This window comes from Pongo abelii, chromosome 19, assembly GCF_028885655.2.
Source record: "Pongo abelii isolate AG06213 chromosome 19, NHGRI_mPonAbe1-v2.0_pri, whole genome shotgun sequence".
In the NCBI taxonomy this organism is placed as follows: Eukaryota; Metazoa; Chordata; class Mammalia; order Primates; family Hominidae; genus Pongo; species Pongo abelii.
The window spans coordinates 74,721,510-74,742,985 of NC_072004.2; the positions used below are offsets into that span (position 1 = coordinate 74,721,510).

Consider the following 21,476-nt stretch of genomic DNA (forward strand, 5'->3'; position numbering starts at 1 on the left):
GATTATATTTTGTACAAATCAGAATACAGTCACTGGTGGCTGCTAGAGGCTTCATCTGTTTTAGTTCTGCTATTTAAAGCTCAGGGAACTACTGCTTTTGTTCACAACTGAAACAGACCTTGGAATTAAATAAGACTTTAGTCCTTTTAGAAAATGTAAAAAGTATAGGAGTTTTCATACTAAAGGTATTTTAGCAGGAAGAAGAGGGAGGCTAAAAGCATATTCCTCTGACTGAGATACTGAATCCTACAGTTAAAGGAATTTTTTTTTTTTTGAGACAGGGCCTTGCTCAATATATTACCCAGGCTTGAGTGCAGTGGCACGATCTTGGCTCACTGCAATGTCCACCTCCTGGGCTCAAATGATCCTCCTGAGGAAAACTCTAAATTTCTGTTCCTTGGTAATGTATGTTATTGCATAATGAAACCGTCAAGTGTCAAGTAAGAGTAAGTAGTCTTGTCAAAAAGCAGATGCAAACAGTTTAGACAAGGTCAATCCTGTCAAAAAAGCAGTTGCAAACAGTTTAGACAAAGTTAACTAAATCATGTATTAACAGACTCAGCTCCTCCAGTAGCTGGGACCACAGGCAACTGCCACCACATCCAGCTAATTTTGGGGGGCATTTTTTGTAGAGACTGGGTTTTGCCATGTTGCCCAGGCTGGTCTCGAACCTCTGGGCTCAAGTGATCTGCCCGCCTCAGTCTCCTAAAGTGCTGGGATTACAGGTATGAGCCACCACGCTTGGCCTAAAGAATTTCTGAAGATGCTTTACAGTACCAGATTTTGATAATCTGGATCAGACTACCAGAGACCGAAATTGCAAGGAAGTTGGTCCCAACACTATTAGCAAGGAGGCAGCTTTTCAATGTGCCAGTTCCCCAGTATCAGTCAGAAGCCATGGGAACCTGTGTGGGAAGGAAGGAAAAGCATAGGCCTGAGTCACAAATTCAAATGTTTACAGGAGTTTGGCAGGTAAGATAATGAGTCACACAGATTGGTGTAAGAGAAAAGATGAAGTGGAGATCACAGCTAGTTGGAGAATGAGCAAAGAGATGGCAGCTGTTCAGCTTTAGTCAACTGTTATGTTGAAATGTAGGCCCAATGTTGTCTGATAATTTTAATTTTTCAAGATAAGCCAAAGCCTAAATTATGTAAAATCGAATTTTTAAAAATTGGGAATCAATTGAAATTAAAAAGGGAAAAACTAATAATGTGAAGGCCAGATAAAATATATCTGTGAGATAATTTGTGACCTCTCTAGTTTATGTACTAGGAGGACCTTTAGTGGCACAAACAAGAGGCTAAGATTGGAAGAAAAATCCTAAGTAGGTAACAAGATACAAAGGAAGCAGCCAAAAAGAGAGAAACAGAGAGAGAAGAAAAGAAAAAGAGGAAGAAAGGAAGGGAGGGAGGGAGGGAGGGAGGGAGGATTGACTATAAAGGTGGTGCTGCTATTAATTTACTTTTGGGAAACAGAATATTCTTTGGAGTTTGAATTTTAGGCCTCTTGAAATGCTAATGATTCCACTGTCATATCCATTAGCAGACAAATTTTTTAAAAAGATATGCAAAATAATTAAGGAGGCAAGGAGATAGGGATAGAAAAATCTGTAGTTTCAAATTTGTCTGTAACTTACACTAAGCCAACAAAGGTAGGAGATGATCAGTGCTAATGTCTTTTTTTTTTTGAGATGGAGTTGCTCTGTCGCCCAGGCTGGAGTGCAGTGGCATGATCTTGGCTCATTGCAACTTCCACCTCCCGGATTCAAGCAATTCTCCTGCCTCAGCCTCCCCAGTAGCTGGGACTACAGGCACGTGCTGCCACGCCCAGCTAATTTTTGTATTTTTAGTAGAGAGGGGTTTTCACCATGTTAGCCAGGATGGTCTCGATCTCCTGACCTTGTGATCCGCCAGCCTCGGCCTCCCAAAGTGCTGGGATTACAGGCGTGAGCCACCGTGCCCAGCTAGTCAGTGCTAATGTCTATTGAGCATTCAGGTGTTATCAGAATTAACTCATATAAAAAGGAATCATATATTGGATTTCTTCAGAAATGGAAAGGCCTACTCTTAGAGATTTCAAAATGTATTAACATCGATCACTTGAAAACTAGGGTTAAACTACTGAAAAGAGCCAAAATACCTAATCAGCTTCTGTATCTCTGAAGATCAAGCTGGGTCTTAATATTTTTGTGTTAATGATTCTTCGTAAAATCTTGGAAAATCTGAGAAAAACTAGTGAATATAAAGAGACACATAACACCCCCGCATCCCGTCAGGAAAAAAACAACCCAAACCTTGAATGAGGGTGACCATATAGCTCCTTTTGGAGAGATTATTTGTGCTTATTAAAGGGAAGGGTATGTTTAGGATCCTGCCTCTACTATAGTTTACTACTAACATAATACATTATTTCTCTGAAAAATATTAATGGTGAAAATCTGATAGAAGATGCAAACTAGGGATTGCTAATACAGGGTTGAAAGTACTTACCTATTATCTCAGATTCATAATAATCCTGTGTGCCTTCCTGGAAGACAAGACAGGGTGTCTTTATGATTTTAGAGCATGAATTTGGAAAAATGGTAGGTCCATTTGTATGTTAAGTTCATGTCCATTAAAGAGGAATGAAAAATATGTCCTTCCTCCTGTTAGGGGTTATGTGGCTGTGTTGTACCAAGGTCAATTAAAGATTCCTTGGAAATTCTTTTTTTTGTTGTCCGAGACAGGGTCTTGCTCTGTTACCCAGGCTAGGGTATAGTGGCATGATCACAGCTCATTGCAACCTCAAACTCCTGGGCTCAAGCGATCCTCCTGCCTTAGCCTCACAAGTAGCTGGGACTTACACTACATGTGCGTGTCACCACATCAGGGTAATTTTTTTTTTTTTTTTTTTTTTAGAGAGACAGAGTCTTGCTCTGTCACCCAGGCTGGGGTGCAGTGGCACGAGCATAGCTCACTGCAGCCTTGAACTCCTGGCCTCAACAGATCTTCCTGCCTCAGCCTCCTCAGTAGCTGGGATTACAGGCATGAACCACTGCACCCAGTGGGTTCCTCAGACATTCCAAGTTCAGGGAAGAGACGAACTATGAAAAATTTAGTGCTGTGCTTCTTTTGTTTATATATTTATAACATTCTGTTTTGAGATCCTACTGTTTGCACTAGAACAGCAGTATGAAGAAAGGTGAAAAAGCCTACATTTCAAGCAAATGAAGAACATTTCACCAAAAAACAAAACCAAAACCGAACTTGTACTACATGTTTTTTTTTTTTAATGTGTAAGATGAGCTTTTGATTAAGATGAAGAAATAAACTCACATGCATTCATTCATCATACCAGCTAAAGATTTTTCCTAGACCAGGGATCACAGATATATATTCTGTATTAGTGAACAGGCAGTCCATGAGTTCTCCATGGGTAACCCTTAATTTTGTATTTTTATTTTGATGATACTCTAAAGAAGAGTAATAAGTGAATATTCTGGATCACCTAGATGAGCACTTTATAAATGTTTACAACATAACTTGGGACGTAAAATGACAATAATTTGTTTGTACTAAGGTCAAATGACACCTCAATATCATATATATACGAAAGTTTTTAATTAATTCTGATAGAACAGGGTTTTCAACTGCAGCACTATTAACTGCCATCTTGCCTCTTTGTTTCAAGGGGCTTTCCTGTGCATTGTAAGATGTTACCAACATTGCTGGCCTCAACCTACTAGATGCCAGTAGTATTACACCCTTAGTTGGGACAACCAAAAATATACAGAGACATTGCCAAGTGCCTCCAGAGTGACAAAATCTCCCTAGTTTGAGAGCAAATGCAATAGAGAAAAGCGGTGGGAGAGCCGAGGTAACACAAGGTGTGCAGGAGAATAAACATGTCAAATTCAAATGAACCAAAGATGTCACAATTTCTACTACATTCAGGTTGAGGACAGTGTCACTAAAACATTATCATACAACACATTAATGCTGTCAATGTGAATTTTATTACACTGTAAATCTGTTTTGCTTTTTTTCCCTTAAAAGGCAAGTCTACACATTATTGAAGTTTGAATTATACCTTTTCCTGGTTTACTTTTTTCTTTATTTTTGAGATGGAGTCTTGCTCCGTCACTTAGGCTGGAGTGCAGTGGCGCCATCTTGGCTCACTGCAACCTCCACCTCCCAGACTCAAGCAATTCTCCTGCCTCGAGTAGCTGGGACTACTAGCCAGGCCACCACGCCTGGCTAATTTTTTTTATTTTTAGTAGAGACAGGGTTTCACCAAGTTGGACAGGCTGGTCTTGAACTCCTGACCTCAACTGATCTGCTCGCCTTGGCCTTCCAAAGTGCTGGGATTATACTGTGTGAGTCAGCGCACCCAGCCTATTGTTTTCTAGTTAAAACTTTTTTTCTTTACAAAAATTAGCCGGGTGTGGTGGCGCATGCCTGTAATTCCAGCTACTCGGGGGGCTGAGGCAGGCGAATCGCTTGAACCCGGGAGGCAGAGGTTGCGGTGAGCCGAGATCGCGCCATTGCACTTCAGCCTGGGCAACAAGAGTGAAACTCCATCTCAAGAAAAACAAACAAACAAAAAAACCCTTTTTTTCTTTTCTTGAGATGGAGTCTCGCTCTGTCACCCAGGCTGGAGTGCAGTGGCACTATCTCGGCTCACTATAACCTCTGCCTCCCGGGTTCAAGTGATTCTCTTGCCTCAGCCTCCTGAGAAGCTGGGACTACAGGTGCACGCTACCATGCCCAGCTAATTTTTGTATTTTCAACAGAGATGGGCTTTCGCCATGTTGGCCAGGCGGGTCTCGAACTCCTGACCTCAGGTGAACTCCTCCTCAGCTTCCCAAAGTGCTGGGATTACAGGCGCAAGCCACAGCACCTGGCCTCTTTTCTAGTTAAAACTTGACTCTGAAGTCATCAACTGGTGTGTAACCTTTCTTTCTTTTTTTTTTCTTTTTTTTTTTTTTTGAGACAGGGTCTTGCTCTGTCACCCAGGATGAAGTACAGTGACATGATCTTGCCTCACCGCAAAATCCGCCTCCCAGGTTCAGGCGATTCTCGTGCCTCAAACCCCCAAGCAGCTGGGATTACAGGCGTGCACCACCATGCCTGGCTAATTTTTGTAGTTTTAGTAGAGACTGGGTTTTGCTATGTTGGCCAGGCTGGTCTCGAACTGGCTTCATGTGACTCTGTCTACCTCAGCCTCCCAAAGTGCTGGGATTATAGGCATAAGCCACTGCACCTGGCCTAACCTTTCTAAATGTCATTTTTCCGCCTAAAGTATCTTTTCTGTTAATATATCACAGATATTTCTTAATTGAAAAAATTCTCAAGAACCCCAAAACTTGAGTATATACTTAGATACTAAATGTCTTAATTAAATAAAGATAATCTGAAAGAGTTTTTTATTTGTTTTGTTTTTTTGAGACAAGGTCTTGCTCTGTTGCCCAGTGTGAAGTGCAGTGGCATGATCATGGCTCACTGCAACCTCAAACTCCTGGGCTCAAGCGATTCTAACACCTCGGCTTCTGGAGTAGCTGCGATCATAGACATGTGCCACCACACCCAGCTAATTACATTTTTTGTAATTAGCTTAGATTGGGGGGCAGGTCTTGTACATTGCTCAGGGTGGTCTCAAACTCCTGGGCTCAAGTGATCCTCCTGCCCTGGCTTTGCAAAGTGCTGAGATTACAGGTGCGAGCCACCGTGCCTGGTCTAAAAAATTTTTTTTTTTTTTTGAGACGGAGTCTCGCTCTGTCACCCAGGCTGGAGTGCAGTGGTGCGATCTCGGCTCACTGCAAGCTCCGCCTCCCGGGTTCACACCATTCTCCTGCCTCAGCCTCTCCGAGTAGCTGGGACTACAGGCGCCTGCCACCACGCCCGGCTAATTTTTTGTATTTTTAGTAGAGACGGGGTTTCACCATGGTCTCGATCTCCTGACCTCGTAATCCGCCCGCCTTGGCCTCCCAAAGTGCTGGGATTACAAATGTGAGCCACCGCACCCAGCCGGCCTAAAATTTTTAAATTATAAATACTTTGAAAAACTGGAAAAGGTCCTGGATAGAAGTATTCACTGTTGAATTTTTCTTTCCTGAAAAACCAGTCTTTGAAAGAGTAAAAAAGTAACTGCCAATACAGCTTGTCTATATATATATGCTCTATAAATTTCTCTTCTTCGAATCAAGCAAAGCTGACAATGTGTTAAAAGAATGTCCACGGCCGGGCACGGTGGCTCACACCTGTAATCCCAGCACTTTGGGAGGCCGAGGTGGGCGGATCACGAGGTCAGGAGTTCGCCCCATCTCTACTAAAAATTAGCTGGGCATGGTGGCAGGCACCTGTAATCCCAGCTACTCAGGAGGCTGAGGCAGGAGAATCACTTGAAACCAGAAGGTGGAGGTTGCAGTGAGCCAAGATCCACCACTGCACTCCAGCTTGGGTGAAAGAGCAAAACTCCGTCTCAAAAAAACAGAAAACAATGTCCAAAGGCATGTAGTAAGTTGAAAAGCTGTCTTGAATACAAGTCCATTAGTGGAAGAATCTTAAATTGGTTAGGTATATTTAAATGTGGGAGACTGTTCCAAAAAACTGTAATACCACAACCAGTTTACAACTTCTTCCCGTTCTAGTAAGAATAAAACCTGGTCAAAGATTGCCTTTTACCTGTGCACTGAAATCTTATGGTTGGCTGGAAGATGAAGGTTAAAAAAAATCTTAGTTCAACAAGTCCAGCTTAAGAGACATCATTCCAATGCTCATAAATTTACAAGTTTAACAAATACAACTATTGTACCCCCCAAAACCCTAGTAAGTTATGTTAAAGTCACCCAAGATCAAATGGCTTGAAATTCTTTAACAAGCCAGAACTGTCCTATAGGTGTAACAATTTATTTTCTCCTTCTAAACTCTCCCAGGGGGATTATTGCCATCTTCTATATATCAGTAACTAGTTAGGTACAATTTTCTCCTCTAAAATGATGGGGTGGCGGCGGGGGCGGGCAAAGACTGCAAAGTGTAATTCATTTCTCAGCTCTTCAACATGCAGCATCAGAGTTTTTTGTTAAAGTTAAGATAGCAACTAATTTTATTTTCCTTCTCAAAATTTATCTAACTTCCAAGGTATACTGAATAACAAAATGACTTAATAATAGAAAATGGTAGCCAATAAAGCATGAACTCTTATGTAGGGAACTTGAAAATAACAGTCTGCTGAATAACTTCAAAGTTTAACGCGTTAAGAGCAGAAATGGAAACAAAGCTCCCAGTGACCCTCAGCTGAATTACAAAATTAAATAAAAACTTAGAAATCAATAAAAGGCAAAAACATTATATAAGATTTACAAAACACAATTTGTCAAATAGTGTATATGTGGGAGTGTGGGCTGGAGGGGGTGTCTAAGTCAGGATTTCTGCCACTGAAAAAACAAAGTGTGTTGGATGACTGCAGATAAAGATTGGCAGACACAAGAAATCATAGACACCAAGTTTTTGGGGGTATACTCATAAAATCCAATTGTTGTAACAATAGATAGGTACCTTCTTCTGTTAGCAAGTAACTACAACTCACCTGCTTGTGTGCATGATCATAGGAGTTGATATGGTTATCAAATTCCTGATGTTTCTGATATTGCTTATCACAGAGTTCACAGTAAAAGTTGGCTCTGAGGTCTTCCAAGGCTTTGGCAATTGCCTTCTCTTTGTCAACATAATCCTGCAAGAACCATGAAATACAAAGAAACAAAAAATGAACTTGGTAAAACTTTAAGTGAATGTTATAGAGAAAACAGTCTATCTGAGAAGACGAAAAAGGGCTTTTCATAATATTTAGTGGTACCAGTAAAAGCTGGATGAAACACCAGTGCTACTTTGGCGGGTAATTTGTGTGTCGTCGTACTAACAATTGTCTTCAGATAAACAAATGTTTAAAAGGACTAAGGATGCTCAACTGATAAGTAGAATGCAAATATTCCAAAACCCCCAAAAAATCTGAAATCTGAAATACCTTTGGTCTCAAGCATTTTAGATAAGGGATACACAACCTGTATTAATAGTCTAGTTTTCAGACACTAAGGCAAAAAGCATTACCTGAGTCTGTAGACAATGATGGAGTTAAATATTCTATGGTCATTCTACATATAAGCTGCACTGCTTGGAAAGCCAACCCACAGATATGCATTATCTGCTGGTCTCAGCGAGACTGAAAGCTGTGGGACTCTTACATGTGAGAGGAGGTTGGAGAAAAACAACAACAACAAAAAACTGTGGGACTGACTCAAAGGCAGTCCAATTTGCCTCAGCAGTTTCACTTAAAAACTAGACATCAAAAGACATCTCAAAAAGAAAAAAAGAGAAAACAATTAAAAGATACCTCAAAGCAAGTTGAGTATATTCATTTGCTAATGTCGCACAGAAGGATGAGAAAGGGACAGGAATGCTAAGTGACTACTGGCTTGACTTTTAGAGCAGGGTAGATGCATTCCTTTCATAATGAGCAACTCCTTCTAGCAGATTGACCTAAAAAAGATAAGTCTTATCTAAAAGACTATATCTACAGTTTCAAAGCAGCTCTATCATCTCCCATAAGAGCTACTTCATCAGTAAACAAGAAAAGGTTATTTTCTGGAGCGGCAGTACTGAACTAATTTGGACAGACTTATTAAAACTGAAAAGTGAGTATGTGTAGCACATTGTTATTTTTGCCCTATCTAATCCTTCACAATAATTTTCTTTGAGAGTCCCGGACAGTTTCATGTGGTCTGGCTATTAAACGACTTGTGGCTTTTTTGCCCAGGCTGGAGTATAGTGCAGTTCATGGCTCACTGCAGTCTCCACCTCCTGGGCTCAAGCAATCTTCCCACCTCGGCCTCGCAAGTATCTTGGACTATAGGTGTGTACCAGCAAACCTAGCTAACTTTTGTATTTTTTGTAGAGATGAGGTCTCACTATGCTGCCAAAGCTGGTCACGAACTCCTGGGCTCAAGCTCAAGTGATCCTCCCACCTTGGCCTCCCAAAGTGCTGACAATGCAGGTGTCAGCCACCACAACTGGCTGCAAATTTAAGCAACAAAACTAGAGTTCCTGGTATGAATACAGCAGTATAGGAAAATAGCTTTGATTTTCTTCTTGGATATCATAAAAACAAAATTATGAATTAAAAAAACCCCACCAACTGCATTTTCAGAAGAACTGGGCAATGGATATGATCTGGAGTATGAAAAACACACAGAAGGAAAATTAAGCTCTTTATAGAACCTGAATGAGGGAAATGTAGTAGAAGCCACACAAGGCAAAGCTAAGCAATATCAAAAAAGCCAAAGGTGGCAATTTCAGAAAATAGCAAAACATACATCCTGTACATAAAAGGATCCTCTGAAATGAATATACCTACATCTCTTGCACTCATCAAGAATTTCTGAGATCTGGGAAGAACAAAGGGATGAACTTGGGTTAGAGTGGATGAGGAAACATTTGCAGTACAAAGAATGCACATAGAGAAAAGCAAAAAGTTCTGCCCAATTGTGGCAGATCTAAGAAAAGGCTGAGGCCAGGTGCGGTGGCTCACACCTGTAATCCCAGCACTTTGGGAGGCCGAGGCAGGCAGATGGCTTGAGCTCAGGAGTTCAAGACCAGCCTGGGCAACATAGTGAAACCCCAGCTCTACCAAAAATACAAAACATTAGCCCAGCATGGTGTCACTTGCCTTTGGTCCCAGCTACTTGAAAGGCTGAGGTGGGAGGACCACTTGAGCCTGGAAGGCAGAGGCTGCAGTGAGCCAAGATTGCGCCACTGCACTCCAGCCTGGGTGACAGAGTGAGACCTTGTCTCAAAAAAAAAAAAAAGGCTATCAGTACATGCTCACTAAAGGAAGATCCACTCAACTACACAGGACAAGAAAGGGCACACAGTGTGACAATGAAAATGGTCCCAGAACAATCAGTGACAATCAACAGTGTAGTAAAGTTATTGAATCTTAAAGACAGACTCCTTTCAGCAGCTAGGCAAAAACAATCAAGAAGGGGAAGATCAGGCCAGCCTTTGATCTCTTCAACAACACACACACACTCTCTCTCTCTCTCTCTCTCTCTCTCTCTCACACTCTCTCTCAATTCCAGAAGACAGTAGTACAATAAATACTATAAGATATCTAAGGAAAGAATTAACTTAGGATTTTGTATGTATCTTTCAAATATAGGGGATACACACACGTATATACGGAGTTATATGTATGTGTACATATATACACACATATACACAAGTTGATATATATGTAATTGCCTAAATTAATATTACCATTTTTTTTTTTGAGACAGCATCTTGCTCTATTGGCCAGACTGGAGTGTAGTAGTGCAATTACAGTTCACTGTAGCTTCGAACTCCTGGGCTCAATTAATCCTCCCACCTCGGCCTTCTGAGTTGCTAGGACCACAGGGGCATGCCACTATGCCTGGCTAATTTTTGTATTTTTCATAGAGACAGGGTTTCATCATGGTGCCCAAGGCTGGATGTGAATTATTTTTATAGGCTTATGTTTATATAAAATACATATGTATATAAATAATTCAAGAAATACTGTTGGCACAACCACTTTTAAGTAAGTTAATAGGGTACAAAATTCAGAAATAATAGAAGAAAACTCAGCAAAAGAACGGGCAGACTGCTTTAAAACCATTTACTCCTATAACTAAGGTTAAAAGAAATAGGGCTACTAAAGTATACACATACAACTGTAACATATACATATAACTATGTATGTTATATGCTGTCAGAAAATAGAAATGATACAAATAATAAAAAACTGGGTGGGCAGGCAGAAGCAGATAGGAATTTGAGTTTGCTTACTTCTGCAAACTCAATAGAAGTAAAAAGAACTTTACAAAACATGAAAATTATCAAGTAATAGAAGTATTGTATATAATATAATAACTAAATGGTATGAAACCACATACTAAGAATGGCCATTTTACTTATTAACATTATATGATAGAGTTTTTAAAATGAAAGAGGAAAGAAGAGAAAACAAGCTAGCTTTTTACTGCTTACAGTATGAAAATAATGGACACTCAAACATGGGTAATTTTATTAAGTTATAAAGGTAACTAGAACAACACAAATATAATCCATCCTATATCCATCCATCCATCCATGCATCCATCCATCCATCCATCCATTTATTTCCCACTTTGAGACCACATAATAACTTAAAAAATAAAATAGGCCGGGCGTGGTAGCCCATGTCTGTAATTCCAGCACTTTGGGAGGCCGAGGCAGGCAGATTGCCTGAGCTCAAGAGTTTGAAACCAGCCTGGGCAACATAGCAAAACCCCATCTTTAACAAAAATACAAAAAATTAGCTAGGCGCGGTGGTGTGCACCTGTTGTCCCAGTTACTTGGAAGGCTGAGGAAGTCCTTCAAAAAGTACTCGTAGGCTGGGCGCGGTGGCTCACTCCTGTAATCCCAGCACTTTGGGAGGCCGAGGCGGGTGGATCACCTGAGGTCAGGAGTTTGAGACCAGCCTGACCAACATGACGAAACCCCGTCTCTACTTAAAATACAAAAATCAGTCAGGTGTGGTGGTGGGTGCCTGTAATCCCAGCTACTTGGGAGGCTGAGGCACGAGAATCACTTGAATCTGGGTGGTGGAGGTTGCAATAAGCTGAGATCGCGCCATTGCACTCTGGCCTGGGCGACAGAGTGAGACTCCATCTCAATTAAAAAAAAAAAAAGTACCTGTAGAGGCCGGGCATAGTGGCTCACACCTGTAATCCCAGCACTTTGGGAGGTTGAGGTGGGTGGACAGCTTGAGCCTAGGAGTTCAAAACCAGCCTGGGCAACATGGTGAAACCCTGTCTTTACAAAAAATATAAAAATTAGCTGGGTGTGGTGGCATGCACCTGTAGCCCCAGATGCTCGGGAAGCTGAGGTGGGAGGATCGCTTGAGTCCAGGAGGTCGAGGCTGCAGTAAGCTGTGATCACTGCCACTGCACTTCTAGGTGACAGAGTGAGATCCTGTCTGGGTGACAGAGTAGACCCTATCTCAAATAAACAGCACTCATAGAATATTTACACAGACAAGGCCAGGCACGCTGGCTCACGCCTGTAATCCCAGCACTGTGGGAGGCCGAGGTGGGCGGTTCACGAGGTCAGGAGATCCAGACCATCCTGGCTAACATGGTGAAACCCTGTCTCTACTAAAAATACAAAAAATTAGCCGGGCGTGGTGGCAGGCACCTGTAGTCCCAGCTACTTGGGAGGCTGAGGCAGGAGAATGGCATGAACCCGGGAGGCAGAGCTTGCAGTGAGCCGAGATGGCGCCACTGTACTCCAGCCTGGGCGACAGAGTGAGACTCCATCTCAAAAAAAAGAATATTTACACAGACAAAAAGCCCATTATAGGCTATAGAAGAAACCGTAATAAAGTCAGAAATGAAGAAGTAATATGCACAACATATACCAACACAGTATAATACAGCTAAGAATTAACAAAAATTTTTAAAAGACCCTTCCATGAATCTGAAGCTGCAGAATTTTAAGGTAAAAAAGGATAATGACAACATTATATAGAGGCTAAAGTATATTGCTTTAAGAAGTTAAGCCTATGTGTATTCCTTGAACACAGGTTTAACCCCTTACAGCAATGGAAACAAGAAAATAAATAAAAGTCACACTCTGGAGAAACTCTTGTGTGTATACATATACAAGAAAACATGATTCCACTTATATAAAGTTAAAAAACATGTAAAACTAGGCCAGGTGGTGGCTCACGCCTGTAATCCCAGCACTTTGGGAGGCCAAGGCGGGTGGACCACCTGAGGTCAGGAGTTCGAGACCAGCCTGGCCAACATGGTGAAACCCTGTCTCTACTAAAAACACACACACACACACACACACACACACAAAACAAAAAACAAACAAAACAGCTGGGCATGGTGTCACGTGTCTGTAATCCCAGTTACTCGGGAGGCTGAGGCACAAGAATTGCTTGAACTCAGGAGGTGAAGGCTGCAGTGAGCTGAGATCATGCCACTGCACCCCAACTTGAGTGACAGAGTAAGACTCCGTCTAAAAAAAAAAAAAAAAATTAGCTGGACGTGGTGGCGCACGCCTGTAATCCCAGCTACTTGGGTGGCTGAGGCACGAGAATTGCTTGAACCCGGGAGGCAGAGGTTGCCGTGAGCCGTCATGCCACTGCACTCCAGCCTGAGCAAGAGCAAGACTGTCTCAAAGCAAGACTGTCTCAAAACAAACCAACAAACCAACCAACCAACCGACCCACCCACCCACCCACTACATAAAACTAAGCAATACATGTTTAGGATACAAAACACGTTAAAAAACCATTTTAAAATGCAAGGGAAAATAGAAGAGGAAGGAACACTTCCTAATTTATTCTGAGTATTACCCTGATACAAAGACATTACAAGAAAACTACAGACTAATATCTTTTCTGTGTACAGATGCAAAAATGCTCAACAAAATGCAATCAAACCAAATTCAACAGCATATTAACAGGCGAAGTGGGATTTATCCCAGGAACTCAATGTTGGTTCAACATACAAAAATCCATCAATGTAATACACCACTACAATGTAATACACCATTATTAACAGAATATAAAAGGAAAAAACCCACAAGGTTATCTCAGTAGATGCGAAATAAGCATTTGACAAAATCCAACACCCTCTTTCATGGTAAAAACATTAAACAAAGCAGGAATTTCTAGAAATTAGGAACTTCCTCAACCTGATGAAAACAAAAAACCCCCAGCTAACATCATAATGGTGAAAGACTGAAAGCTTCTCTATTAAGATCAGAAAGACGACAGGAATGTTCACTGTTGCATTTCTTTTTTTGAGATGGAGTCTCACTCTGTCTGTTGCCCAGGCTGGAGTGCAGTGGTGTGATCTTGGCTCACTGCAACCTCCGCCTCCTGGGTTCCAGCGATTCTCCTGCCTCAGCCTCCTGAGTAGCTCAGATTACAGGCGCGCAACACCACGCCCAGCTTTTTTTTTTTTTGTATTTTTAGTAGGGAAGGGGTTTCACCATTTTGGCCAGGCTGGTCTGGAACTCCTGACCTCAAGTGACCCACCCACCTTGGCCTCCCAAAGTGCTGGGATTACAGGTGTGAGCCACCGCACTGGCCACAGTGGTGATAATTTTACAACACTGTAAATAAGCTAAAAATCATTAAATTGTAGTATTGCTATAAAATGATTAAAATGGTAAATTTATGTTACGTGAATTTTATCTCAACAACAATTTTACCTAAAAAATTGTGAGGGGGCCAGGCACAGTGGCTCACGCCTGTAATCCCAGCATTTTGGGAGGCTGAGGCAGGCAGATCACTTGAGGTCAGGAGTTCTAGAACAGCCTGGCCAACATGACGGAACCCTGTCTCCACTAAAAATACAAAAATAATTAGCTGGGTGTGATGGTGCGCACCTGTAATCCCAGCTACTCAGGAGGCTGGGGCAGGAGAATTGCTTGAAACCAGGAGGCAAAGGTTGCAGTGAGCTGAGATTATGCCATTACACTCCAGCCTGGGTGACAGAACAAGACTCTGTCTCAAAAAGGAAAAAAAAAAGGCAAAAAACACAAAAATCAGCATAGTGTTTATCTCTAAAGGAGACAAATGAGATGGGATCATGAAGTTACTGATAGTGCTCTTTTTCTTAAATTGAGTAGAAAATACCTAAGTGTTTATAGTTTTTCTTTATATCTCACACATTAAAAATATTTAATAAAATAACAAGAATGTCAAATGAGACTGCAGTTTTTGTTTTTTCTTTTAAAAGTCTGGTAGAGCTATTTGGCTCTAAGATTATGTACAAGTAAAACTTTGATAAAAATGAAAATTAAAAAATAAAAATGGAAGGCTGAGGTAGGGGGATCACTTGAGGTCAGGAGTTTGAGACCAGCCTGGGCAACATAGTGAGACCCTATCTCTTAAAAAAAAAAAAAATTAGCCAGGCATGGTGATGCACGCCTATAGTCTCGGTTACTTAGGAGGCTGAGGTGGGAGGATTGTATGAGCCCAGGAGCTTAAGGCTGTAGTGAGCTATGATAGCACCACAAAACTCCAGCATGGACGACAGAGTGAGATCCCATCTCTATAAAATTAGAGATGAGAGAGTGATGAAAAGGAAGCAGTCAGAGTAGTGACTAAGAATTCTGGCTCTAAAGACAAGTAAAAAGAGAAAATGGTAGCTATATGGAGAGTAAATCAGAGTGTTTTTGTTTGTTTGTTTGTTTGTTTTTAAATTTTAGGATTCCCTCTCCCAACAAATGTTCAAGTATGTTTACTGTTGATAGGAAAAGAACAAATAAAGAGAAAGGTTGCCAATACAGGAAAGAAGTGGAAGGTCCTTGAAAAGACAGGGAGAGTTAGGATCCAGAATTCAGATGTAGGTACAAATTATCATTTAACAGATGGTGAAACAAAAGAGAAATATTTAAGTATGAGAGCAGGTGAACCCTGGTTTGATGTAGGATAGTATATGTAGATGAAGGCATTACTACCTGATGGTCCAAATTCTCTTTCTTAACTAAAAACATATGAGAAGGCAGAGATACGACAAGGGTAGTTAAGGAAAGATGAAGGCTGAGTACCAATGTTTGAGAATGATAGCTGAGAGGACTAAGAGGGAGATGACACATGAGAAGATTAATTGGCAGCTCTGAGGGCCCAGTGAGGTTGGCAGAAAGGGTATAGAAATGAAGAACGCAAGTAATGCATTTTGTACTGACAGGACAGGCTTTTGGTGAGTATGTATGACAAAAGGACTAGGAGGAAAGGGAGCTGGGATCAAAGTGCTGTGAGAGGTAAACATGAGTGTGTGGTGCTAGAGGGGAAAAGTACAAATTAAGGAGGAGCTAAGTTACTAAAGCTTCCAAAGTCATGTGAAGTTGAAGAAAAAATATAGGAGAATAAAGGAGTGACAGCAGGAAGGAAAAAAGATCATGGTCAGATAATAGGACATTTAAGATTTTAGAAATAGTGTAGTTCAGAGTTGACAGGGTTTTGGAGTAAATATTTTGATCATTAAGATGGGGAAAGTAATTCTTGCTCTTGCCCAGGCTGGAGTGCAGTGGTGTGATCATAGGTCACTGCTGTCTTCAACTCCTGGGCCCAAGTGATCCTCCCAATTCAGCTTCCCTAAGTAGCTGGGATTTATAGGCATGCACCACCAACACCTAGCTATTTTTTTTCTTTTTTCTTTTTGTAGAGACAGATTCTTGCTACATTGCCCAGACTGCTCTCAAACTCCTGGGCTCAAGCAATCATCCCAAAGCACAGCCGTGATCCACCACACCCAGCCGAGAAATAATTCTATGACGAGGGAGAGAGCATCTCAAGATACTATGTATAATCTTATGAGGCTGTGAATTACTGAGGTATTTCATTTATTTTTCACTCGACAGTGTAACTTTTACTTGAAAAATAAAAATGTATTCTTTATAATGTTTATATTTCAGACAATACATAAAATGAATCTGGCTTTTCTCACTATTTCAAAATATTTATTCATTCAACTAATATTTATTGAGTACTTATGTGCCACACACTGTGCTGGATGCAGGATATATACTGGCAGACAAACAGACATACTCTCTCTCCTCAATGCCCTTTCTGACTAGTACACAAAGCAGAATATAAATTAGTGAATAAAAATTTATAATTACAAATTGTAAGAGAGGTAGTTGCAAGAGAATAAGGCAGAGTGGTTAATTATTTAAATGAGTTGATTAGGGAAGGTCTATAATGAGGTAATATTTAAGCTAAAACCCAAAGGAGAAAATTTAACCAAGTGAAAAATGATGAAACATGGTGTCATGACCACTCTTGTGCCTAGAGAAAGAATGTAGCCAGAAAAAGAGGGCCCAGGTCTGAAAGTGAGAACTCCAATATCTGAAGTTCAGGCAGAATAAACAGCAGCCAACAAAGGAATCTACATAGAAGCAGCGAGACAGATAAGAAGCAACTAATCTAGGAAAGTATAAATTCTTCAAAACCAAGAGTAATGAAAATGTTTTAAAGAAGAAAGAGTATGCCAGGCGCAGTGGCTCACGCCTGTAATCCCCACATTTTGGGAGGCCGAGGCAGGCAGATCACGTGAGGTGAGGAGTTCGAGACCAGCCTGGCCAACATGGTGCAACCCAATCTCTACCAAAAATCCAAAACAATTAGCCGGCCGTGGTGGCTCATACCTGTAGTCCCAGCTACTCGGAGGCTGAGGCATGAGAATCACTTGAACCCGGGAGCAGTGAGCTTAAATCACACCACTGTACTCCAGCTTGGGCAACAGAGTGAGACTCGGTCTTAAAAAAATAATAATAGGGCTGGGCGCGGTGGCTCACGCCTGTAATCCCAGCACTCTGGGAGGCCGAGACGGGCGGATCACAAGGTCAGGAGATCGAGACCATCCTGGCTAAAACGGTGAAACCCTGTCTCTACTAAAAATACAAAAAATTAGCCGGGTGTGTTGGCGGGCGCCTGTAGTCCCAGCTACTCGGGAGGCTGAGGCGGGAGAACGGCGTGAACCCGGGAGTCGGAGCTTGCAGTGAGCCGAGATTGCGCCACTGCACTCCAGCCTGGGCTACAGAGCGCGACTCCGTCTCAAAAAAAAAAAAAAAAAAATAATAATAATAATAATAACAAAATAAATAAATAAATAAATGATTTATTGGATTTAGCAGATAGAAGTGTTTGGTGGCCTTGAATAAAGTGGTTTGGTGGAAACTGCTAAAGTCAGTATAAATAGGCTGAAGAGTGAATAAAGAGAGAGGAAAGGAGAAGAAAAAGGGAAAAGAAAAAGGGGCAGGAAAAGAAGATGAGTCAGTTACATTATAGTTCTGGATAAAATAAAACACACAAAAATTTAATATATAGCTAAGCTAAGTTCAAAAACAAGAAAGGGGGTCAAGCGCGGTGACTTACGCCTGAAATTCCAGCAAACTGGGAAGCCGTGGCAGGCAGATCACCTGAGGCAAGGAGTTCGAGACCAGCCTGGCCAACATGGCGAAACCCCATCTCTACTAAAAACACAAAAATTAGGCTTGGCGTGGTGGCTCACGCCTGTAATCCCAGCACTTTCGGAGGCTAAGGCGGGTGGATCACAAGGTCAGGAGTTCGAGACCAGCCTGACCAACATGGCGAAACCCCGTCTCTACTGAGTGTTGGGGTTACAAGTGTGAGCCATTGTGTCTGGCCTCTGCAAGTGTTGGGGTTACAAGTGTGAGCCATTGTGTCTGGCCTCAAAGGACTTTTAACAATTTTTACTGCTACCACTACTTGAATACCTACTATGTAACAGGTATTGTGTTTTCAAACACTAACTCATGTAATCTTTCTAACACACTTTAGAAGTAGGTGTTATCTCTATAGTTTTTACAGAGCCAATAAATAGGAATGTAATAGAAATCTGAGATCTACTACTAATTACCACCAAATGTCAAACAAATGCTGTTAGCAACAGTGTTGATTTTCAACAAAATTTGAGTTCTTTCTTATTCAGTGAGCACCTCCCCACCTCCCAATGAATAGCTTTGTTTAAATACCTTGTACTTTTGTCTCAGCTCTTCTGTGTCTTCTTTTTCTACTTCTAGGACACGGCGCCGTTCGGTAGCATCTTCAGCATAATCAAGCTTGACAAAAATAGATATGATTAGATTTAATTCCTAACGTACCCCCAAGATTAGCTATGAAAAAGTTATTTGCACAACTACAGTATTATCTGAAAAAAAAAAAAAATTGTATTTTGCTCAGCTACTGCTTGCTTTATTGTCACCTCACAGAGAAAATCACATGCAAAATAGTTTGTTACTTCCATGCTGGTAGTTTCCAAAAGGCACATTTGTTGAAAGTAGACTTCACTTCAATGTTAATTTTCTTTTCTTTCTTTCTTTTTTTTTTTTTGAGATGGGAGTTTCACTCTTGTTGCCCAGGCTGGAGTGTAATGGCATGATCTCGGCTCACTGCAACCTCTGCCTCCTGAGTTCAAGTGATTCTCCTGCCTCAGCCTCCTGAGTAGCTGGGATTACAGGTGCCCGCCACAATGCCCTGCTAATTTTTTTTGTATTTTCAGTAGAGATGGAGTTTCACCATGTTGGCCAGGCTGATCTTGAACTCCTCACCTCAGGTGATCTGCCTGTCTCGGCCTCCCACAGTGCTGGGATTACAGGCGTGAGCCACTGCGCCCAGCGACTCCTAATTCTTTGAAAGAATTAGGAGTCAAAGAATTAGGAGTCAATGAAGAAAATATTTTAGGCAATGAAAAGCAGGTATTACGGGTGACAGCTGTACCCAATTCTACAAAGGCAAAGCTTTTATCACAGCAACATTTTAAGAGCTGAGCAACACTGCCTACTGAAGCAAGTACCAAGGTCTGGATCTAAGTCTGATATTGCCTTGCTGTATAACCCTCGGCAAATCACTTAGCTTCTTTATGTGCCAGTTAAAACAGCGGCACTGTTTATATTCTATTTGTCTCAAAAGTAGCACTAAATGAAAATGTAAAATATATTTTTTAGTCATCCAAAGAAAAATATTAAAACTACATTTCATCTGATAAATGTATTCTTGCACAGACATCTGAATTTGGAATTAGTATTATTTCAAAATATCCCACAAAACTTATGAGTTAATGAGATCAATTTACCTCCATTTCCATGCGACCCATGCCCATGACATCATACTTGACAACGATTGGAATGGGATCTGTTCTCCCTGTAACAGGAACACATAATCAAGGTAAGGTGCAAAGCCAAACCAACAGCTCATTTTACACATTGGGTTTTGGGTGGTTAGAGATCTTGCCTTGGAGTGCAGAGACCAGAAAGCTACAGTGAACCAAACACAAGCCATTCTCACAGCTTACACTCAAGGCCTTCCTTTCCTAGTTTAAACCCAACTAACCACCTCAGCTGACCTTCCAGTTGGGATTAATTTCAAATTACTGTGGCAAAATTACACTAATAAGTAATGCAAGGCACTTTTAAGCAATGGCATCAGGAGGTTTAAATTGTAAAACTTTAAAAACTCCTTTTAAGATCCCCAAATAACTTCCCATCGAAAATCACTTCACTCTGTCCACTGATATCCTCCTACACAACTTTTTAACCTAGTTAAAAAAAAAAAAAAAATCTCAACTGGCATGGTTAAATAGAAAAAGTACATTTTTAAACATGATGCTGTAAAACTTTATAATTACAACTCAGTATGTTGAATTTGTTTTCAAAAGATGCTTTACAATTTTTTTTTGATGTTCCTCATAGACTAGGAGATGCTTTACAATTTAATGGGGCTGTGAAAAGTTTAAATAAAAAGAAACAATTAGTTGCCCTTAGAGAAAAGAATAGTTTTCCTTTTAATCTGGTGCTCTAAAGTCCCATTTCCTATAGTGGATTTAACACTGGCTGCGAGGGTAACTGGTAAGCTGTGAAAAGGACTAGTTGCGAAGAAAATTGACTTTAAACTAATTTATCTATGCTGGATAATTTTTTTAAATAAATATATATTTAATCCACTCATAACCAGCCAAACAAAGCAAAATGGGGCAGACAAGCACTTTACTACCACAGCTGTTTTACATCACAACTTGCGCTTTTTATTGTGATGTAAGCCCACTGAAAAGAGGACTTACCTTATCCGTTGTACACCTTTAGTGAAAAAACACAATGTTTACTTCCCTCATCATTTCACTCAGGCTGGTGTAAACAATTGGTTTTTTTGGTTGTGTTGTTGTTGTTGTTATACACACACATATATATATATATATATATTATACCTTTGGGCTAAAAATGGAGTTTTCTTAGGCTAAATCTGAGGCATTACCCTCCCAACCCCCAAAAAAACTTTTTAAAAAACAAATGCCATGATCATGACTGGTTTTGGTCCTGCAAAATAAAGAAGAAACCATGTTCAAAACGACCACAACCACTTGTATTCGGTGGCTCTATATTTGTGGAATTAATTTTTGCCTTTAAGATGGAATGAAAAACAAATTCATAAGTTTAACTACTTATGTATCCTATTATTGTTTTTAAACAATAAATAGGGAGAATTAGAATTATCACAGTAAAAAAACAAAACAAAACAAAACAAAACGAAAAAACCAAACCCAAACTGTTAAAGAATATCTCATGTCAGAAAAAAAAAACAAAACAACTTCTAGAACACAGCCTTCTTTTAGATACAATCAAAGGACTGCCAGTAAAGCAAAATGAAAATGCATTACTACCTTATGCCCAATGGTATAATAAATAAGCAGTGACTGCAATCTTTAGCAAAAGGACCAAATTAAAGACAGGTTATAAAAATGACTTCCTAGGTGCAATATCACTTTCATAACGTCTCAGTCAGGGATTTACTGGTAAAAACAAATAGTCCAATGAATGAATTAAAAAGAAATGTCAAAGCAATTTATTTTGGTATCTTTTTTGATCTGTCAGAATTTGTTTTGCAAGAATCAAGAAAGTTT

At 40.6% G+C, this 21,476-nt stretch overlaps 1 protein-coding gene across 6 annotated transcripts in view; it reads right to left on the minus strand.

Moving 5' to 3' along the window:
• Positions 1–21,476, minus strand: part of GPATCH8 (G-patch domain containing 8) — a 150,653-nt gene that overhangs the window by 21,409 nt on the left and 107,768 nt on the right. For all 6 annotated transcript variants that reach the window (XM_002827432.6, XM_054537095.2, XM_024234984.3 and 3 more), the window contains 3 exons: positions 19,656–19,723; positions 18,556–18,642; positions 7,568–7,711 (listed from right to left, as the gene is read on the minus strand). In XM_002827432.6, coding sequence (XP_002827478.3) covers positions 7,568–7,711; positions 18,556–18,642; positions 19,656–19,723 — 299 coding nt within the window. The remainder of the gene's footprint in view (positions 1–7,567; positions 7,712–18,555; positions 18,643–19,655; positions 19,724–21,476) is intronic.